This window comes from Dunckerocampus dactyliophorus, chromosome 15 (genome assembly GCF_027744805.1).
Source record: "Dunckerocampus dactyliophorus isolate RoL2022-P2 chromosome 15, RoL_Ddac_1.1, whole genome shotgun sequence".
Taxonomy (NCBI): Eukaryota; Metazoa; Chordata; class Actinopteri; order Syngnathiformes; family Syngnathidae; genus Dunckerocampus; species Dunckerocampus dactyliophorus.
In genome coordinates, this window is record NC_072833.1 from 2,433,392 (window position 1) to 2,451,463 (window position 18,072).

At 41.2% G+C, this 18,072-nt stretch overlaps 1 protein-coding gene across 22 annotated transcripts in view; it reads right to left on the reverse strand.

Annotated features, from left to right (window-relative positions):
- The window catches only part of wnk1b (WNK lysine deficient protein kinase 1b), an 88,466-nt gene that overhangs the window by 22,878 nt on the left and 47,516 nt on the right, over positions 1-18,072 (reverse strand). For all 22 annotated transcript variants that reach the window (XM_054800523.1, XM_054800525.1, XM_054800543.1 and 19 more), the window contains 3 exons: positions 4,580-4,752; positions 726-946; positions 340-497 (listed from right to left, as the gene is read on the reverse strand). In XM_054800523.1, the coding sequence (XP_054656498.1) occupies positions 340-497; positions 726-946; positions 4,580-4,752 (552 nt within the window). The remainder of the gene's footprint in view (positions 1-339; positions 498-725; positions 947-4,579; positions 4,753-18,072) is intronic.

Below are 18,072 nucleotides of genomic sequence, written 5' to 3' on the forward strand. Positions count from 1 at the left end.
TGAGAGGAAGCAGACCCCTGCGTCACCCTGGGGTGGCCACAAGCTGTGGGCGTCGGAAACATGACACACTGCCAACTGCTTGTTTTGATAAAAAATGTCAAGTGTGGCAGAAAAAGACCTGCTGGAGTGTTAAATGTTGTTAGGGTTAAATCAGGATCCCCCACGGAAGGGTAACTAAATTACTCTACTGTACCATACTGTTGTTCTGCTGTACTGTCACACTCTTATGGTTAATATAGTTAGAAATACTGTACATGTCAAAGAGTTCTGGATTAGGCCCGCGGGCCGCCAGGTGGCTATCCCTGCCCTAAAGTGAGGAAATAAGGATTCAATACTTACGCTGGTGACTCGTCTGTAGATCTGGGCGGCGTTTTGGCATTCCGAGTAAGGGTACTCTGAGGTGGCCATTTCCAGCATGCACATCCCGAAGGCGTAAACGTCGACGGATTCGTCGTACTTCTCCTCGTACATCTCTGGAGCCATGAACTCAGGAGTACCTGACGCATTTATATACAGTACCTCACATAAATCAGCACAGCCCTCTCATTTGTATTACATATCTTCACAAGGGACAATACTATAGAAATGAAAATATTTTAGAGTAGTCTGTGTACAGCTGGTATAACAGTATAGATTTATAATCCACTGAAAATGAGTCAACACATGGCTAATACTGTCTAAACAGATAATAAATATGCCATCAGAGGTATGAAACATGGTCCTACCTATGACACTCTTGGCAAAAGAGGCCCTCTTCAGCGTGGCCAATCCCAGGTCGCCGATCTTGACCGACCCGGTGGGCCCGGTGATGAAGATGTTGTCACACTTGAGGTCCCGGTGAATGATGGGCGGCGCTCTGGTGTGCAGGAAGTGAAGGCCCTTGAGGATCTGCCGACACCAGGAACGCAGCACCTTGATCTTCATCACCTTGAAGCGCTTCAGGTAGCTAGAGGAGGGCGATAGGCGGGGGACAACACATGACTCCACGACAGCTTACTGAGTTACGATATGCACGGGGTTTGGTCTACGAGAACGAGGTGATGCGAGATTTTAACGTGACTTTTAAGGGAAATACAATGAAAAAATATATATAAAATGCATGACAATATATTGCAATCAACTAATCTAATTTCTACTGCTTCACCCTCTTCTGACTGACAAAAGGGCTCACTCTGTTCATGCCGTTGTTCTATGGAACAAACGTGCCAAGGTGCTGAAACCGATGCACATAGTGAATCCTTTTCCTGCCTGTTTGGAGGAGAGAGACTAGGAAAACAGACTCACATGCACATGGCAATATATCGAGGCTGGCAAAATGATCAAGTTAATTATAATTTATTGTGTGATTAATTAATTTATTTATTGATTAATGCCCCAGGCCTAGTGCCCACGAGACATTTTTTCCTCTGAACGAGCAATCTTGGCACGCTTTAATCTTGCGAGATCTTGTGACACAAGATCTTGTGACACCCCCAGTGTTTAGTTGGAACATGGCATTTGGTTACTTTGAATATGCTTCATGGTGTTTCATTAAAGTACATCACATGTTTACCATACACTTGCACAATTCAACATGTCTGAAAGGCAGTAGCAAGAAGCAGAGCTTGTTCAATCCTACCTCTTCTCTCAGCGATGACTCACTTCCTGTGTTTAATATGTTACCATTTTCCAACAGGAAAAGAAAAGAATGTGTAATAGGAGAGTTAATAGATCACTTATTCAATAATAGAAGAATAAATAAATGTCAAATGACAGAAACGTTGTACAGCAATAAATAAGGTCAGGATATTTGATGAACCTTAAAGGGGACTATCTTATGTTTGAAACGTTTCAGACTTATGTGCATGTTTAAAATGTTGCACTCATGTTCTACATGATGTGGAAGTGTCATGTCATGAGGTTGGTATGTTTTGAAGCTATCCCCAGTTTCATTTTTATGCCTCTCTTAAATCCCGTGAACGTTCGGGTATGAGAACTTCACGAGAAGTTCCCTGAACTTCAACTTCAGGAAGTCCACATATGCCGGGTGTCCAGCGGTTATAGGCGACCGCTGCTTTGCTTGCGTTTACTGGAAAATCTCAGCCAGAAAGTGTTTTTTTCAGGTGCAAGAATGGTGCATCTAAGTCGCAGTAAGGCAGCAAGGGGAAGGTTTTTTGGGGAGCTAAAGACCACGGACAGCTGTTGCATGAGCAAAGCACAGTTCCACGCCGGATTCTCCCATATTCATCCAATTATATCCAGTAGCTCAACTTTCTTTACCGTTTGCTGATAACCAATGGTAACAGAGTAGGCATGTTCAGGTCAAGAGGAGAAGAATGCAGATTTGCCCTGTATAAAACCTGAGATTTATGGATTATTGTATTCAAATAAACTCACTATAGTGCCCCAGTGGGCTCCAATATCATTTTAAAAGCCCCTGAAATGAGCATGCTAGGTGGGGCCCCTTTAAACGTGGAAGGAAAGCATGAATACATCAGAAAGTTTTAACGATATGTGAAATTTAGTTAGCAGCATTTGCAGGTTGAACTTTCTCCTCGTTTGTTATGAAACCCGGAGATGTTTTGAAGTCTGCAAATGAAATTAGATTAGTTGTCATTTGATCAAAAGGGTACAGCACTACGGAATCAGCATCCGATCTGTGGCCGTTTTTATAAATTGGCTAAATCACATTATTCTTATGCAAGTCCTTCAGAGGTTAGAGCCAAAAGTCATCCTTCATCTTCCAAAAGTCTAAATATGAGGCGCTACTTAAAAATTCCCAGGCACACACCATCCTTCGTATCAGTTGTCAATACTGTTTCCTTTCCCTGACACTTTAGCACATAAGAGCCTACTTCCCCGTTAAGAGTATTCCATATGGACACAAGCCAATGCACATGTATGCAGGCATCCACTCACTTAACATAGTGCAGCTGATTTATTTATATCCTTCAGCATCCAATAGAGGGCACTGTCACTCTTCTAGGCTTTGTGCTACTGGTTTAATAGTCTCATTATCTGGTCACTGTCAGCCCAGTGTGATACAAACGCAACTTTTCACCTATTTCTATAAAATAAATGACCCTTTTTATAGATCTCTTTCATCAACCGCTTCATCTATAACTGTCATTGCACCTTCCTCGTACTGCCCCCCTCCACTTGTCCGTCTGACAGGAATGAGAGGAATCTGCAGCAGAAGCAGCAGCTGTCAGGTGGGCCCATGTCCCACCATGTGCTATACCAGGGTGGGCATTTTGCCTTTTATTGTGCAAGGAATACCCCTCCAAAAATGTTTTCATCACTTCCAAGCATGCTAATGTGCTAAATCCTAGACATAGATAGACGCCGCATAGAGTGGGTTTGTCCACTGCTGTGATACGTCAACGTCGCCACCGTATTGGATGTGCCATGGCTGCGCTGCAAATGAATACAAGTAAATGTACTTACTTTCATAGTCAAAAATTTGAGTGCCAATACATTGTTTTTGGTGCCTATCTGTTTCCCAAGCATATTAGTGTGTTTGTGTGAATGTATAAACGAGAGGAATTAACTTCTTTGTAGAAAGGCGCTTTATGAAAGCAAGTACATTCACTCGTATTCATTTACAGCGCAGCATTGGCACATCCAATATGGCGGCAACGTAGACGTATGTGTATGTGCTAAATCCCTTGTGCGTTGTTAAGTTCGTTGTTCTGTATTAAAGTTAAAAGGAACTATCCAGAACTTTCCACAATGGCACTGAAGACGTTGTTGACATTCCCACCAATCCATTACAACAGGGGTAGGGAACCTATGGCTCGGGAGCCAGACGTGGCTCTTTTGATGACTGCTCCTGGCTCTCAGACATGTCTTAACACGATAAAATTTATTTATTTCAATTATTTTTTCGCTGACATTTTAAAGTAAAACATTACAGAAATCACAGTGTAAAAATAAAGTTCAAAATATAAAACTTTCTTATGCATTTTAATCCATTCATCGTCTGCCACAAAGCGGGTGGCCAGAGCCAATGCCAGCTGTCCTTCCGATATTTTCCGGGACGGACACCAAAACTTGATTATTGTTGGATAATGTGGTAGCCTACCTGCGTCACTGAGATGTCAAGAAGTAAACTTCCCTCCTTTAATTTGCTAATTCTGCAAAGCAACCACTTTTGACGAAGAAGATGGCGAAAAGAAAGAGCGATACGGAGTGCGGTGCCAAACCGTGCAACACCAGAAGTTGCATTAATTGTAACAAGTATTTTATTTATTATTGGATAGCTTTCAGTATAACAATGTTAGTAAAAAGAATCAATTCAGAGACTTATTATAATCTAAAATTGTTGGTCTTGCTTAAACATGTACATATTTAGTCATATTCAGTGTTAAAAAAATATGATATGGCTCTCACGGGAATACATTTAAAAATATGTGCCTTTCATGGCTCTCCGAGGCAAAAAGGTTCCCGACCCCTGCATTACAATTACTGCCACAAAAAGCGAATGAGGCAACAGACCTCGATTATTCATGCCCTTTCATGTTCAGGGGCGTGGTGATAGGGTGGTCAGATACAGATGGACCAACGCCACTGTACAATTTGATACTACTCGTATACCCACGTTTTAAGCGTGCCCGATGTCATGAGCTCGGTCACCAGCACGATGCACTTCTTCCCCTTGCACGGTCCCTCCCACGAGTCGTAGAAGCGCACGATGTTGGGATGCTGGAGGCCCTTTAGCATGCCCGCCTCCTCCTTGAAGCGCTGCCGTTCTGACTTGGACAGCTTCCGATCCTGCACGGGGGGAAAGAAGTGATGATGTCGGTGTCACATGGCACTGAAATGCAGATGTTCATTCACTCGGTGGCTGGAAATGCACATTGTCCTTTCATCTTGGCAACAGAGACTTCCATCATAGTGTTTTAGTCTATCTGATGCTACAGTGGATTTTGATCTTTTCTGCGTTTCATCAGATAAAAACGTTGCTTTCTTGGAGAAATGGAATGGTGGTACACTCGGTCAGGGGTTCCCAACAACCGCACAGCGGCCCAGTACTGTACTTTCCCTAGGCATGGCCAAAATCAGTCAACACAGTTTATTCAGTAGTTTTTGTGAATACGTAGAATTAAATGTAAATGTACAGCCATCCCTTGCTATATCACGGTACAAAATCTTTCAAAATTAATAAATGATCTCTGTGTTTATTTAGCGACATGGGAGGGAGTATTTGGTTGAATATTATATAGTAGTAGTAAAAAATATGCATATTTAAGGAAATTGTACGTATTCATGGCCTACATTAAGCATTTTCAAGGACAAAATGGCTAAATTAGTGAAAATACAAATATAAGGCATTCAAAATACATGATATGAAGTGTAAGAGTTGACTGTTAGCTGAGTGCTAGCAGCAGGTTGGCAGTGTAGAGAGTGGCCGACAGCAGCTCCTGTGTGAAAAGAAAGTTGACTGCATGTGCTCTCTGCTTGTTAATAAAGCGAAGCGCATCGTGAGTCCCTCCTGAACCATAAACAGCAGCAGTAGAATAGTATTCTACACTGGTCTCTCGGTGTCAGTCAACAGTAACAGTCAACAGGAAGCACACTGTCAATGCTAAAGTTTGAGACTCTGATCTTATTTGTGTCTAAGATGGCTTATTTTCTATTATTACGTCTACTATATTGGGTAATACACGTGTAAAGGTGACTATAGGGGTGTTATTTCATGTCTACAAGACTCTAATCATGGTAAAAACCATATTTACACGGTTATAAACAGGTTTTCTATGCTCTAAGTAGGAAAATGTTCCATTTATTAATATTGAATCCTACTTTGCGGAAATTCAGCGATCCGGTCTGGACCCAGTAAATCACGATAAACGAGGGACGACTGTACATCCATTTTGGAAATAATGTTAATTTAATACATATTTTACTCTGACGTCACTAGGGGTCAACGTTGTCTCGTGCGTACACAAAGAAACACACGCTAACAAGTTTTCTCGCTGGGGCTGCTGAAAGAACTTGCCAGGCCGATGAGCAGAATGGGGAGACAAAAGAGCAAAATTCTACCCAAATCACGACAGCAGCTACTTAAAATATTGTCTTGTCGTTTCCAGGCATCCTGATGCGCCAAACCCTTCACAAAATGATACTGACATTCCCGTACAATTACTTGTGTATGACTGGATTTTGGGTTTGGGCAGCAAAATGGAGGATAAAAACATGCCGAGTCTGTCACTCATGCACGTCAAACCGTTCCATAGTCATCCTTTGTATGGAAAACAACCTCCAGCACACCCTGTTGGTGAGTCCGTATTCATTGTGCATGTTTTCTTCTGTTTTTTCATTGGCTCTTCTTTCATACATCGCTACAGTACGTGACGTTACTATGAGGTCTGGAAAAAAAATAGACTTTACTCTCATGGCTTTGAGAGTTGCGGACAATCCACTTAATTAGAGTTCATCTCCTGCATTTTTGTGTTGTAATGGACATTCCAGCTCCACTGCTGATCCCTCAATAAAATGCAAAGAGCCCTGAACGTGTGCGTCATGTGTTTGCATATATCAATGACTCTCATGTGAACAGCCCCAAAAATAAACACAATTGGGTTGACATTCACTTGTTGAAACATTAGAAATGGTCTCTCTCACACACACACACATTATAATGTATGCTCAGTGACTCAAAATAAGCATGGTGGGCACCCATATTTACACACCTCACCATAATTGGATGAGGATGATCACCAAGACAATCATTCTCCCTGTTTTTATACTGTTTTTAGGTAACTATTCCAGTTTTACGCATGTGTTATATTCTCTTTGGTACTAACTAAGCATGTCAAAGATTCAAGATTCAAGAGTTTTATTGTCATATGCACAGTAAAACTGGTGGTTCTGCTATGCAATGAAATTCTTGAATGAATTGAAAGAATGGTATAATCTGTTTGTGACATTGTACACAGTTTCCCTACAGTGTATTAGATCTTGTGATTCTTCAGAGAGATCACGTCGTCATCTCCCTCGACCCCGGGGTCACATGACAATAGCCGCGGGTCACCTGACTGCTTGGAAGTCAACATTCCCATTTTCCCAGCAGCACTTTGAGCACCCATATTACTGTATGACGCCTCCCTCGGGGCGCTAGAAGATTGCTTCTGACTCTCTCTCTCTCTGAGTGTGTTTGTGTGTCTCTTTACACGTGTGAGCATGTGGAGACTCTCCAATCGATTATTAATGCCTGCTTGGCTCCTCGTTTTCTTTTACAGGGTGAATAAAGTTAAGCGTGATCCTGCAATTTTTAATCCCAGGGAATGCGCCAATACGGTATATTCTGTGACCCGAACATAAGACAACCCTTATTATAAGACGGACCCTCTTTTTGAACGCTCGTTATTGTAAAAAAAAATATATATATTATAATCATTTTAAATATCAGTAAAACCTTGAAAAGGATAACATATTTCTTAGTTGCTCAATAGTTATTATTTGGTCACCATTTTCTTAAAATGTAGCATCATAATTCCTCTTCTGTTGTTTGGCAATGCTTCATTTTAAGATGTGTAGCTCCGCTTATTTTTTAAGTGGAGCAGTGGGCATTAACATAAGGCGGGCTCACCTTGCTAGGGGCAGGTCAAAGGCCGTATTATGGAGAGATGATAGATTATTTTCATAGTTGGTCATCGCACCAGATGCTGTGTAGTAAAAAAAAAAGTATGCCATTTGTGTAGTTTTCAACTGGTGGGTCGGGACCCAAAAGTTGGTTGCAGATCCATTCTGGGTGGGTCGCAGACAGCAAGTCAATAATTACACTAAAATATGTAATATACAACTAATATGTGACTTATTTCGAAGTAAAATTGAGCAAAGCTTTAGTCATTTTCTTCCTTGGTATAATTTTCTTGCAGTTGCAGTGAAACATCTGATTCGGTGGTCTTTTTGATATTTAATTTTAATTTATGCATTATTTGTATGCATGCAGTTACAGTATCAGGTTCTTCCTCATTTCCTTGACTATATATATATATATATATATATATATATATATATATATATATATATATATATATATATATATATATATATAAAATAGTACGGTTGTAATCGGGCAGCTTTTGTGTCGTGCTTTGTGACTGTTTCTACCAGCTCAGCTTTCACAAAAAGCTTCGAAAATAGCACAGAATAGAATAGAATAGAATAGCCTTTATTGTCAAATATACCTTTAGAGCACCGTCGGGCCAATACAGCAATTTGATGAGGATTTTTTGTGTTAGTAATTTTAAGTTAGTAATTGGATTTCCTGAACACCCGAAGTCTTGTTGAGAGTGAATGTTCTCTTGCGCTGTCTTTGCTTGAAAACATCATGAGACTTGTGTTTGTCAAGATTCAAAAATACCCTCGTCCTCGTTTTCACTCTCTCTCCTTGTCACCAACACGCCAACACACACCTCAGCGATGGGCGGACGACATATACATATCTGTAGTCTCTTATCCGGAGCTGCTAACACAGTCATTGCTGCACAAGCTTGTCATGTCTGTGCCCTATTTCTGCACGAGGACACACAGAAACCAGCGCCCACATAGGGAGAAGGCCGCCAGGAACGCTGTCACCGGCAGCTCGGGCGGCATTAAAGCATTTATGCGGCTTCCTGCAGAGGCTGAAAGCTGAAACCCGATCCAATCGAATCGTCTTGTCTGGCCGGCCCACGCCTCTCTAGCAGACTGTGAGTGCCTTTGCCATATGGGCCGAGGTCACAACACAGCATCAGTGAAGTAGAATTTCACACAAACAAACGATTGATGAAAACATAACTTCCGTGCAGGTCAAAAGCAATGAAGAACTGGAATTGCAAAACAAAACATGCTATTATCTGATCGGGAAACCACACATTACATTTGGTTGTCCATGGCCAAACAATTACCCTTTTCTCTGGCTTTTAATGACACAGCATTTTCATTTGTCATTTACGGCAGAGATAAAGGTTTTTCTACATATGTACAGTGTCAGACGTCACACCATAGTGTAATGAAAGTGTGTGTGAAAACCTCGCCTTGATGCTGGAATGCTTCTCCACTGCAATTTTCACACAAAACACACAACACACAAAATGTATTTCAGCTTTTTGCCATTGTTTCTTTTCCAGAAATGACTTTCTTCAGGCTTCTAATTGGCTACAACGGCACCGCCTGCTGCTTTGGTGTGTGTGATATCAACCTCTAGTTTCTGTAACGAGGCGGTTGTCAGTTAATTTGTGTTAATTTTTTTTTTCATATTTAAAATCCAGGCTAAACAGCAACGAGGCAACCCTTTTTTAAACGTCAAGCGGAATCTAGTAAACGGGGTTACCACGGAAATGTTTCGTCGACCCGCTCGACCTGTGTGTTCTGACCCAAATTTTAAAAAGAATGTGGGGTGTATACATACGCTGGCGTTGTTGCATCAAGCTGTCTGCACTAAGTGAATGGGGTTCTGCGTGTTCTAAGAGGAACTTTGTGCTTCGTTAGTATGGAGCCAGAGTGTCAAGAACCCACCCCACACACACATGCTAAGGCGATGCTCCCCTGCAGGGAAGCTGCACACAAAACCTCTGCAAGACCTTTAATGCAGCTTGTTATGGTTAGGCCCCACCAAGTGGGGGGGGGATCTGTTGTGAATAAGTGTGTTTGAAGGGCGGAGGGGGTGAATGACTTCCAGTAAGGTCTGCATGCACACTGAAGACATTTCAGGTGAGGGTGCTAAAGCCCCAAAAGAAAACATGGAGATTTGAGTTGACTTGTTGGCCCCCTGCAGCTGTATTCCAAATGTGTTTACGCTATCGTTAAGTCTTTTCTCTTTTCTCTCACTCACTATGCAAACCACCCTCCCCCTCCCCATTCTCCACACTCATTCCTTCCTCCTACTTAGGTGGTTTTTGGTTTCCCATCAGTCACCACTCTACATATTGCAGTAACCAGGGCCATGTGTCCGAGACGGAGAGCTGAAATCTGACCTAGTTGTGGCTGAAAAAGGAGGGCGAGTGAGAGCATTATGGGTTTCTTTGGGTTTAAAGAGTCGTAAACGGGCAGTGAGTAAATGTGGCACCTTCTCTTCCTCAAGATAATGCCACCTATAACTTCAACCTTTAAATATTTCATAACGGTACTCACTGCATAACCCATTGTTTCATCAGCCTGTGCCTGACTGCTTTATATTTTCTATTAGATGTGATCAGATTTTGAAACTTGAACTGTGCCCAAACTAAACGACTTAATTAAATGGCAACCATACTAATTTTATCCAAAAACAATGACACTGCAAGACTTGTGCACGAATTGAGCAAAGTGAAGTTAGTCTAACAACATGCTTGTGTTGTAAATGGGGTTGGGCATTGTGTGAATTTGAACCATTCCGGTTCCAATTCAGATTCCTCGTTTCCTAACGATTCTTGACTCCTATATGATTTTAAGAGGCAGGGGGATAAAAGTTTGCATGGTTTAAATAAATTAGAGCGCTGACAGGTTCTTTTTGGATGAAATGTCTGAACTGCTTCATGAATTTTTTTAATGACCTGAACTTTCTATCAACTTTACTATGAATTTCTCACAGGGCTCTTTTCAGCCAGTATATAAATATAGAACCATCCAACTTGAATGTAAACGTTATGAAGCTTCTTTTTACAGGACAACTTTCATAAAACATGTTTACTTTTGAAAAGTAGAGTACTTTGTTTGCTGCCTCCATGTTGGTGTAAGCCAGTGCTTCTCAAATAGTGGGGCGGTGACCCCCAGGGGGCAGGTTGGGATGAACAGTCACGAGGGGACATGAGAGGCAGGGAGGGCTTTCAGTATTAGTGCAGACCTGCCAACAAGTTTGAATTTGTCCTACTCAGCATGCAATTTGACTCTTGAATCCACTTGTATGCATCCCTGCTCACCATTTTGTTGCATTTCGCTGGTTTCAGTTTCGAGTTGAGTCTCTCCAGTACAGATAAATAATACAGAAAATAATTGGTGTAAGCTATTTTTTATGACACCCTTATTTTGTTAACACAAGTAAGCAGGAAGTAGTAGGGCTGGGCAATTTGGCCAAAATCACAATTAACTGAACCTCCAAACTCAACTTTGGTTAATGTACGATTATCCCACTTTCAACTATTTATGCTGTATTTACTGTATAATATTTGTATCATTTTGAAACGAGGGAAATTAATATGCACAGATAAATAATTCAGGGCTATTTATTGGAACAATGGAGCCAAAAACCACAACTAGAATGAAAATCTTTTGTGAAAAAAAATTCACATTTTATTTTCCTTAAAAAAAAGAGAATAAAGAAAATGTATTTCTTGCAAGCAAAAATAAATATACATCCTTATACAGAATAAAATAATCAGCTATCTCTCTCTTTTGTGCCATGCACTGTTCATATTCGGTAACATGATTGTGCTCCAAGTGTTGAAAAAGTTTGGATGTGTTACCTTTGGACTGTTTATTTTGCAGTGTTTGTACTTCACTAATTTTTGGTCGACGTCATCTCCTTTGAAGCCAAAGTGTGTCCAAACACCTGACACAGAATTCCTTTTGGGAGCGAGCTGCTCGCTTTGTACTGTCGGGGAGTAAATAACCGACACGGCAGTTTTACGTCGATGAGAAGCTCTAAATGTCGATTTCGGTTTATTTTTCAAGGAATCGCCCGGCCCTAGGATGTAGCCCATAGTGCTCTCATTTTGAAGGCCGGAAGTGTGTTGTGTGGGTGAAGAAGGTGTCTTGACTTGCTAATGGAGACGGACTGTGCACACGAATACAGCAAACTTGTCAAGCCATATTTCCAGTCCTTTACTTACACCGAACTTCCACAACATCAGCGGGCACCCTGAAACCCTCGGTTACACTGGAAAGAGACAGACGTCATTCATTGTTTGACTTCCCTGATTCTGACTGCTTAGAGGAAGTCCGACGTAGCGCATCAAAGACCGGGGCACTCTGGAGGTGTTTCATTTTGTTGGCTGTACACCCTCCTTTGCATGATATCATTGTGCTGCAAATGTTACACTGAGCCGACTCTTTTTTTATGTAGTTAAGCCAAACGTTTTATCCGCCTCTTATTTGTTGGTGTTCGCCGCTCTTTCTTCCGGTCAGCAAAATGGCCATCAAAACTAGGAATCAAAACAAAAACTTTGGAACCATCCCGAGAGAATCGCAATGTTAGCCCCGGTTCCCATCAATGCTCATGACTCGATGCCTCAACCCTAGTTGTAATGTTGATGTTCAGAACTCCGCTGTTCGTGAATGCACCTCGCCGTGACTGTGAATTGTTGGATAATAAGGAAGTGTTGTGTGTTTGGTGTGGTGCGCGACAGAGACGTTACTTGCACAATATCACCTTCAAGCGCTTGTTGCATGTGGCTGAGTGTGCTTTCATTTAGCAGTGAAAGGAGGCACCGATAGCTACTTAGTTTTTTCGTCTGGTTACGACCGTTTACGTACAAGTTTCGGTACTCACCCCTGCAGAGCACAGACACACAAAAACACACAACCACTGGTCAGTTGAAATCTGAGAATAACCAGTAAAACTTTGTGTGTTAATCCTCAGTGCTGCAACACACTGTGCACAAACATTCGCTCACGTGACACCTGCGGTAATCCCCAAAATGAGGCTAATGAGTAAAGAGGGTGGCGGGCCAGGCTTCCAGCTTTCACAGTGGAAGAGAGGACAAATCATACAGTCAATTAATAGCTAATAAAAATGTGACAATTTTACATGATATAATCAATCAATCAATCAATCATTTGAGCGAAATTCAAACAAAGACTTATTCACTGATTGTATTCGTTTCTGTGTTATTGATGAAATGATTAGCAACCAACAACAAGCCTCCTTTGTTGCAGGCACAGGAAACAAGCATCCAATTAAATCATGTGGGAAAAAAAACCATGCAGCCAACCGGGTCAAAAGTTAAGGAATGAGATTTTGCTTGCTGCAGTACTGCCTAAAAATACACATCCAGTTAAAAAAACATAAGTTACCAATTAAATTCAATTGAGAAAGTGCACTGGTGTATTCAACCGAGCACGAGATGGATTTTTGTGTGACTTGATTGATTAGCGGTGAGATATCCCCTCTTAGAACTTTGGTGAAGATTAATTGAAAAGCGTAAAGGCTGGCGCATATCTTAGTCATCCTTTGTGGCTGGAAGGGACATGGGAGTCTTTGAACCTTGGGGGATTTGACGCTGGGGCAAGCCACGGTTTTATTAATGGCGGTGAAAGAGAAGGAAGAAGAACATGCATTTCAGCCCCCATTTTTTTGTGCATACAAATCATGTCAAAATATTAGCACACCCATTCATTTGTTTGTGTAAGCCAGGGGTGTCCAAACACCACAATTTGCGCCTTCACTCTATCAAGGGTTTTCAAAAATTGTATTAATAAATAAATGATTGCTGTTTCGTGCTTGACTACAGCCTACTATTAGTTTTAAAAATGCAGATTTAAGCAAATTCTACTCAGTCTTGGCCTAAATTAAGCACTTTCAAGCATAGAAATTGCTAAATAAACTAACTAAATGAAGTAAAATACAAATACAAGGCAGAAAAGCGTTCTAATTGTGAATGAAGTATTCTACACTGGCCACTAGGTGTCAGTAATTGTTCGGTGAGACAAGCACCAGATGTGATCGCCAGGACAGGCATTTATTGCAGGTGGAAATTACCTCACAGCTGGCAGCATAATAATAATAACATAATAATCCTAATAGTACCATGGGCTACTGTGGAGGCCATAACCCACGACAAACTTCTCACATCTGTCTGCCACTAAGGTCCCCTAGGGAATACATTTATTGTGACACACATGAGCAGGAGTGTTATTTACGTCTTAAATGGCTTATTTATTATGTCTACTATATTGAGTAGTACGAGTGTAAAGTCATTTAAAGTCGCCACACTGATGAGACAATAGCCACTGCAGGAAGTATGCTGTCCAGAAAAAACAATAAGGAACTACTAGGGTGTGAGTCCGTATCTACTATACGTAGTTCGAATGTAAAGGTGACTATAGGGGTGTTATTTCATGTCTCTAAGGGCTCTAATAATGTTAAAAACTGTATTTAGATGATCATGAACAGGTTTTCCATGCCATAACTACAAAAATATTACATTTACTAATATTGAATCCTACTTCACTGAAAGTCAATTATTGTGGTCGGGTCTGGGCCCACGAACCACGACAAACGAGGGATGACTGTATACATTTAAAGCAAAAACTTTGTGTTATTATTAGGTATTGGTATTTTATTATTATTATTTTTATTATTATTATTTTTTTTTTTTACAAATGTTTGCTTTTTTTTGTTTAATTTCACTTGTACAATGTGCTGTGGGGGTGACACTCCTGGTCTAAGCTAACTCTTCTACTTCTGAACCACTGCACACAGAGGGGCTAAAATTTGTCAAAACATGCACCCCTACTGTGTTGCCTGTGCTATTATTTTACTGACAAATACACCACATGGTGGCGCTGTTATTAAACCCCATTAACCGTTGGATTTGAAATTTCTGGCACAGCTCTACACCAACTGTAACTTCAGGGCATTTAACACTGGCATCCCAAAGATGCCAATGTTTTTGGCCATGACTGACAAGCACGTTTGTAAAATTTGAGCAGGATTGGTTGAAAAACATGGCCGCCATCAAGCAAAGGTGTGGGACTTAGCCACTTTGAGGATATCTGTATTACATGTCTGCTAGCATGTCTTCCAAATCCTTTTGAGCACAACCCGTAGACCACTTAAGTCCCCATTCTACCACAGCTCGATGGTGGAAGTTCATGCCTTGGCAGACCTTGCCCCAGTGTGGAAAAAGGTTGCCGTCTCAGTATAGCACAGCTCCGCCTGTCTCCGTGTTCGCACGTCATAAACAAACAGGTCGGGCACGGACGCACATGATCCATTCCGGGGCCAAATATGTGAGGCCCGGTCCAGCATGTCGTCCCACGTGGCACCAGCAGATGCTACTGCGGGGAACTTCATTAACAAGAAACCTCTTGGATCCCGTGTGCCCTTGAATCCCGCAAGCGTGCAACTGAAATCTGGCGGCCACATCCGGACTCTACTACATGACCAGATGATCTAATGCAGAGGTTAGGAGAGTGTTTGGGAGCACGGGGCCGGCGTTTCAAATACAATGATTGCATAATCTGGCAGGAAGATCCTTTTGCACGCTATTAAATGGGTAGCCCGACGCTTTCTTAACGCCTGGGGATGAACTTTAAGCCCGTCTTGGGTTACTGCTGCCGAGTATGAAGAGGGAGGATAATATTAGCAGGCAATGCTCACCTTTGTCATGTTTATTATTTACTGAGGGCGGAAAGGACGGCCATGTTTGTGTGCTTTGGTTGTCCTCGCTCAAGGGGTCAAAAACACCTTCAGTGTTTCAGCCTATGGCCATTTCAGAGAAACAACAACAGCAAGTAGAACTACAAAGGGAATTTAAATATGTACAAAACATGACTAATATCTAAAGTACTAAAATACTGTACTTAAGTAAAAGAACTTTTACTCTATTAGTATAAGTACAGCAAAAGTCTGTGAGCAATTGAGACACCCATAAAAATGTCACACGACCCACTCGTCCCCCTCCAAACCCTTCTGCTGTAGTTCCAAATGTGCAAACTGTCACTAGTCAATGCTGTTATATTTTCAAATAGATTTTTTATTTTGATGTAAAACAAGCATTATTGTATTGTTTATGTTGTGGTATAGTTGTTTAGATATTCGAACTGTCACAAAAGCAAAACATTTGTGTCAAAGTGGCAGTTATGCTTGAAATGTATCTTTTCACAAAAAGCTGGTTTTCTCCCTTTTTTAGTCAGGAACTGATATTTTCCTGAAACTTACCTATGTTCTTCTGCTGATTACTTAAGAACAGAAAAGGGTAGGAACAAACCTTTTTGTGATGAAAGAAGGGAGTCTAATCTTTCTTTTGGTGGGTTCCATGTTTATATAGCCATAGAACACAATATTCCTGTGCCTTGAAAAATATGTCAAAATGGCCGCTACTGAAGGGGCTGTCTTTTGGAAAATGGCAGGGATTGAATGAGTTAAGTAAAAGTTCAAGTAAAGATTTTAAAAACAACTTAAAAAAATACAAATGCACACAAAAAACCTACTCTATTTCAGTCATGTGACTAAATTTGTAAGTTTCTATCGCTAATACATATGTAGTAAATGCACACAAAAATGTTACTTTTCTTAAAATAGCCAATAGCAGTAGTGTCCTAAGTAACTCCCGAAATGCCCTGGAGGTTGTCAGCGGGTTCACAAGAAACCCTTGGAGGGAAAAAGTGCAAATATGCAAAGATGCCACGTACACACAGTACATGTGCTTTTAGACACACGCCACCACTTTCTAATAAACACACAATGACAGGCAATAAAAGGAATGTTGGAGCTAGCTTTCCACCTCAGCACCATATCACGTTGACCCCTTTCGTCCTTCATTAGATAGCCCTCTATATCCTTTTCCTCCCTCACAGTTGGCTGCAGCGACTGATTAGCCGAAACGAGGGAGGGAGAGGGACTGATTGAACTAGGAAAGAAAGGCAGTGTACCGAAGTGAAGTCATCTTTTTTGATGATGATACATGCTAGCTCTTTAATGGGTTAATGTGGTCCACATGGGACGCTTACTGGATCTTCTTATTGGCATTGAGAAATAACACTGTAGCTGGCTTCAGATGAGCATAACGGGCCTAACAAACAGGGTCAGGAGGACGGATGTGAGATGGCGTAAGAGGAAAACGGCATATTTGCTCTCTGTCGTCTTTCCTGCTGGGATGACAAGCAGGGCAAACATGTTCCACACACATACTTGTCAGTTATTTACACACATTGGAGGGTCAAAATATCAGGTAATACCACTATGACCGTGTCAATCATTTGTGTCTGATTAGATTGTGCTGGTGGATGTATGCATTTGGATTGGGAAAGAGGTGAAGAAAGGGTGAAAGGAGACACACCAGCGATGTACTAAGTGAACACACAAGATGGTAAGGTTACGGTGCCAATATGTCAAATGTGCCAAAAAAGAACAATTCTTCATGAGCTGCCGCTGTTTTTGCTGTGCCTTTTCCAGATTGGACTTTCTTCAGGCTTCTGATTGGTTAAAACACCCTATAATGGTGCCATTGCTTCGGCTCATTTTAAAAAATCTGCATAATGATCCACAACTTTAATGAGTTGTTTGTCCGGCAGCCACAAGGTGCCATTAAGTGACATATACACTAATGGGTTTCTTTTCAATAAAGTTCTCAGCCCTCGTCTGGTGACTCGGTCCCGACCCTGAAAGGTCCACGAAGAAACTTCTACTATTTCAGCTGCCTGAGTTTGATTTAATGGCTGGCAGACTTTTCTTCGGGTGGATAATTGCAATAATGTACAGCTCTGTCGCCTCGGAATGGACAAGCTGTAATTAATCTGACATCTGGCTGTGTTTAGCTTTAGCAGGGCGTTGCACAATAGGCCGGCTCACTGTAGCTGCAACAAGAACAACCGTTAAAAGAGGACAGGTAGAGAAAAGACAAACAATACGTTTCTTCTAAATTGCTGCTGAAAATATCCATACAATGAAAAATAGGATTACATTTCACGGAGCTAGCTCGCTTAAAGCAAAAGATGAATTACTGTCAGCCTATTATTAATCACAAGGACTAAATTACCCACAATCCACTGCAATTGTCCCTCGTTTATCGCAGTTTATTGATTCCAAAGTAGGATTCGCAAAGTAGGATTCAATGTTAATAAAAGGAATATTTTCGTAGTTATAGCATAGAAAACCTGTTTACAATCTTCTAAATACAGTTTTTAACATTATTAGAGCCCTCTAGAAGTGAAGTGAAATAACACCCCTATAGTTACCTTTACATTTGTATTACCCAATATAGTAGATACAGTATAATCAGAAAAAATAAGACATATTTCACGTAAATATGTTAACATAGACTCACACGTTGGCAGTTCCTTGTTGTTTTTTTCTGGACAGCGTGCTTTCTGCAGTGGCTATTGTCTCATTAGTGTAATGTAATGGCGGCTTTAAATGGCTTTACACTCATATTACCCAATATCGTAGACATAATAAGAGTA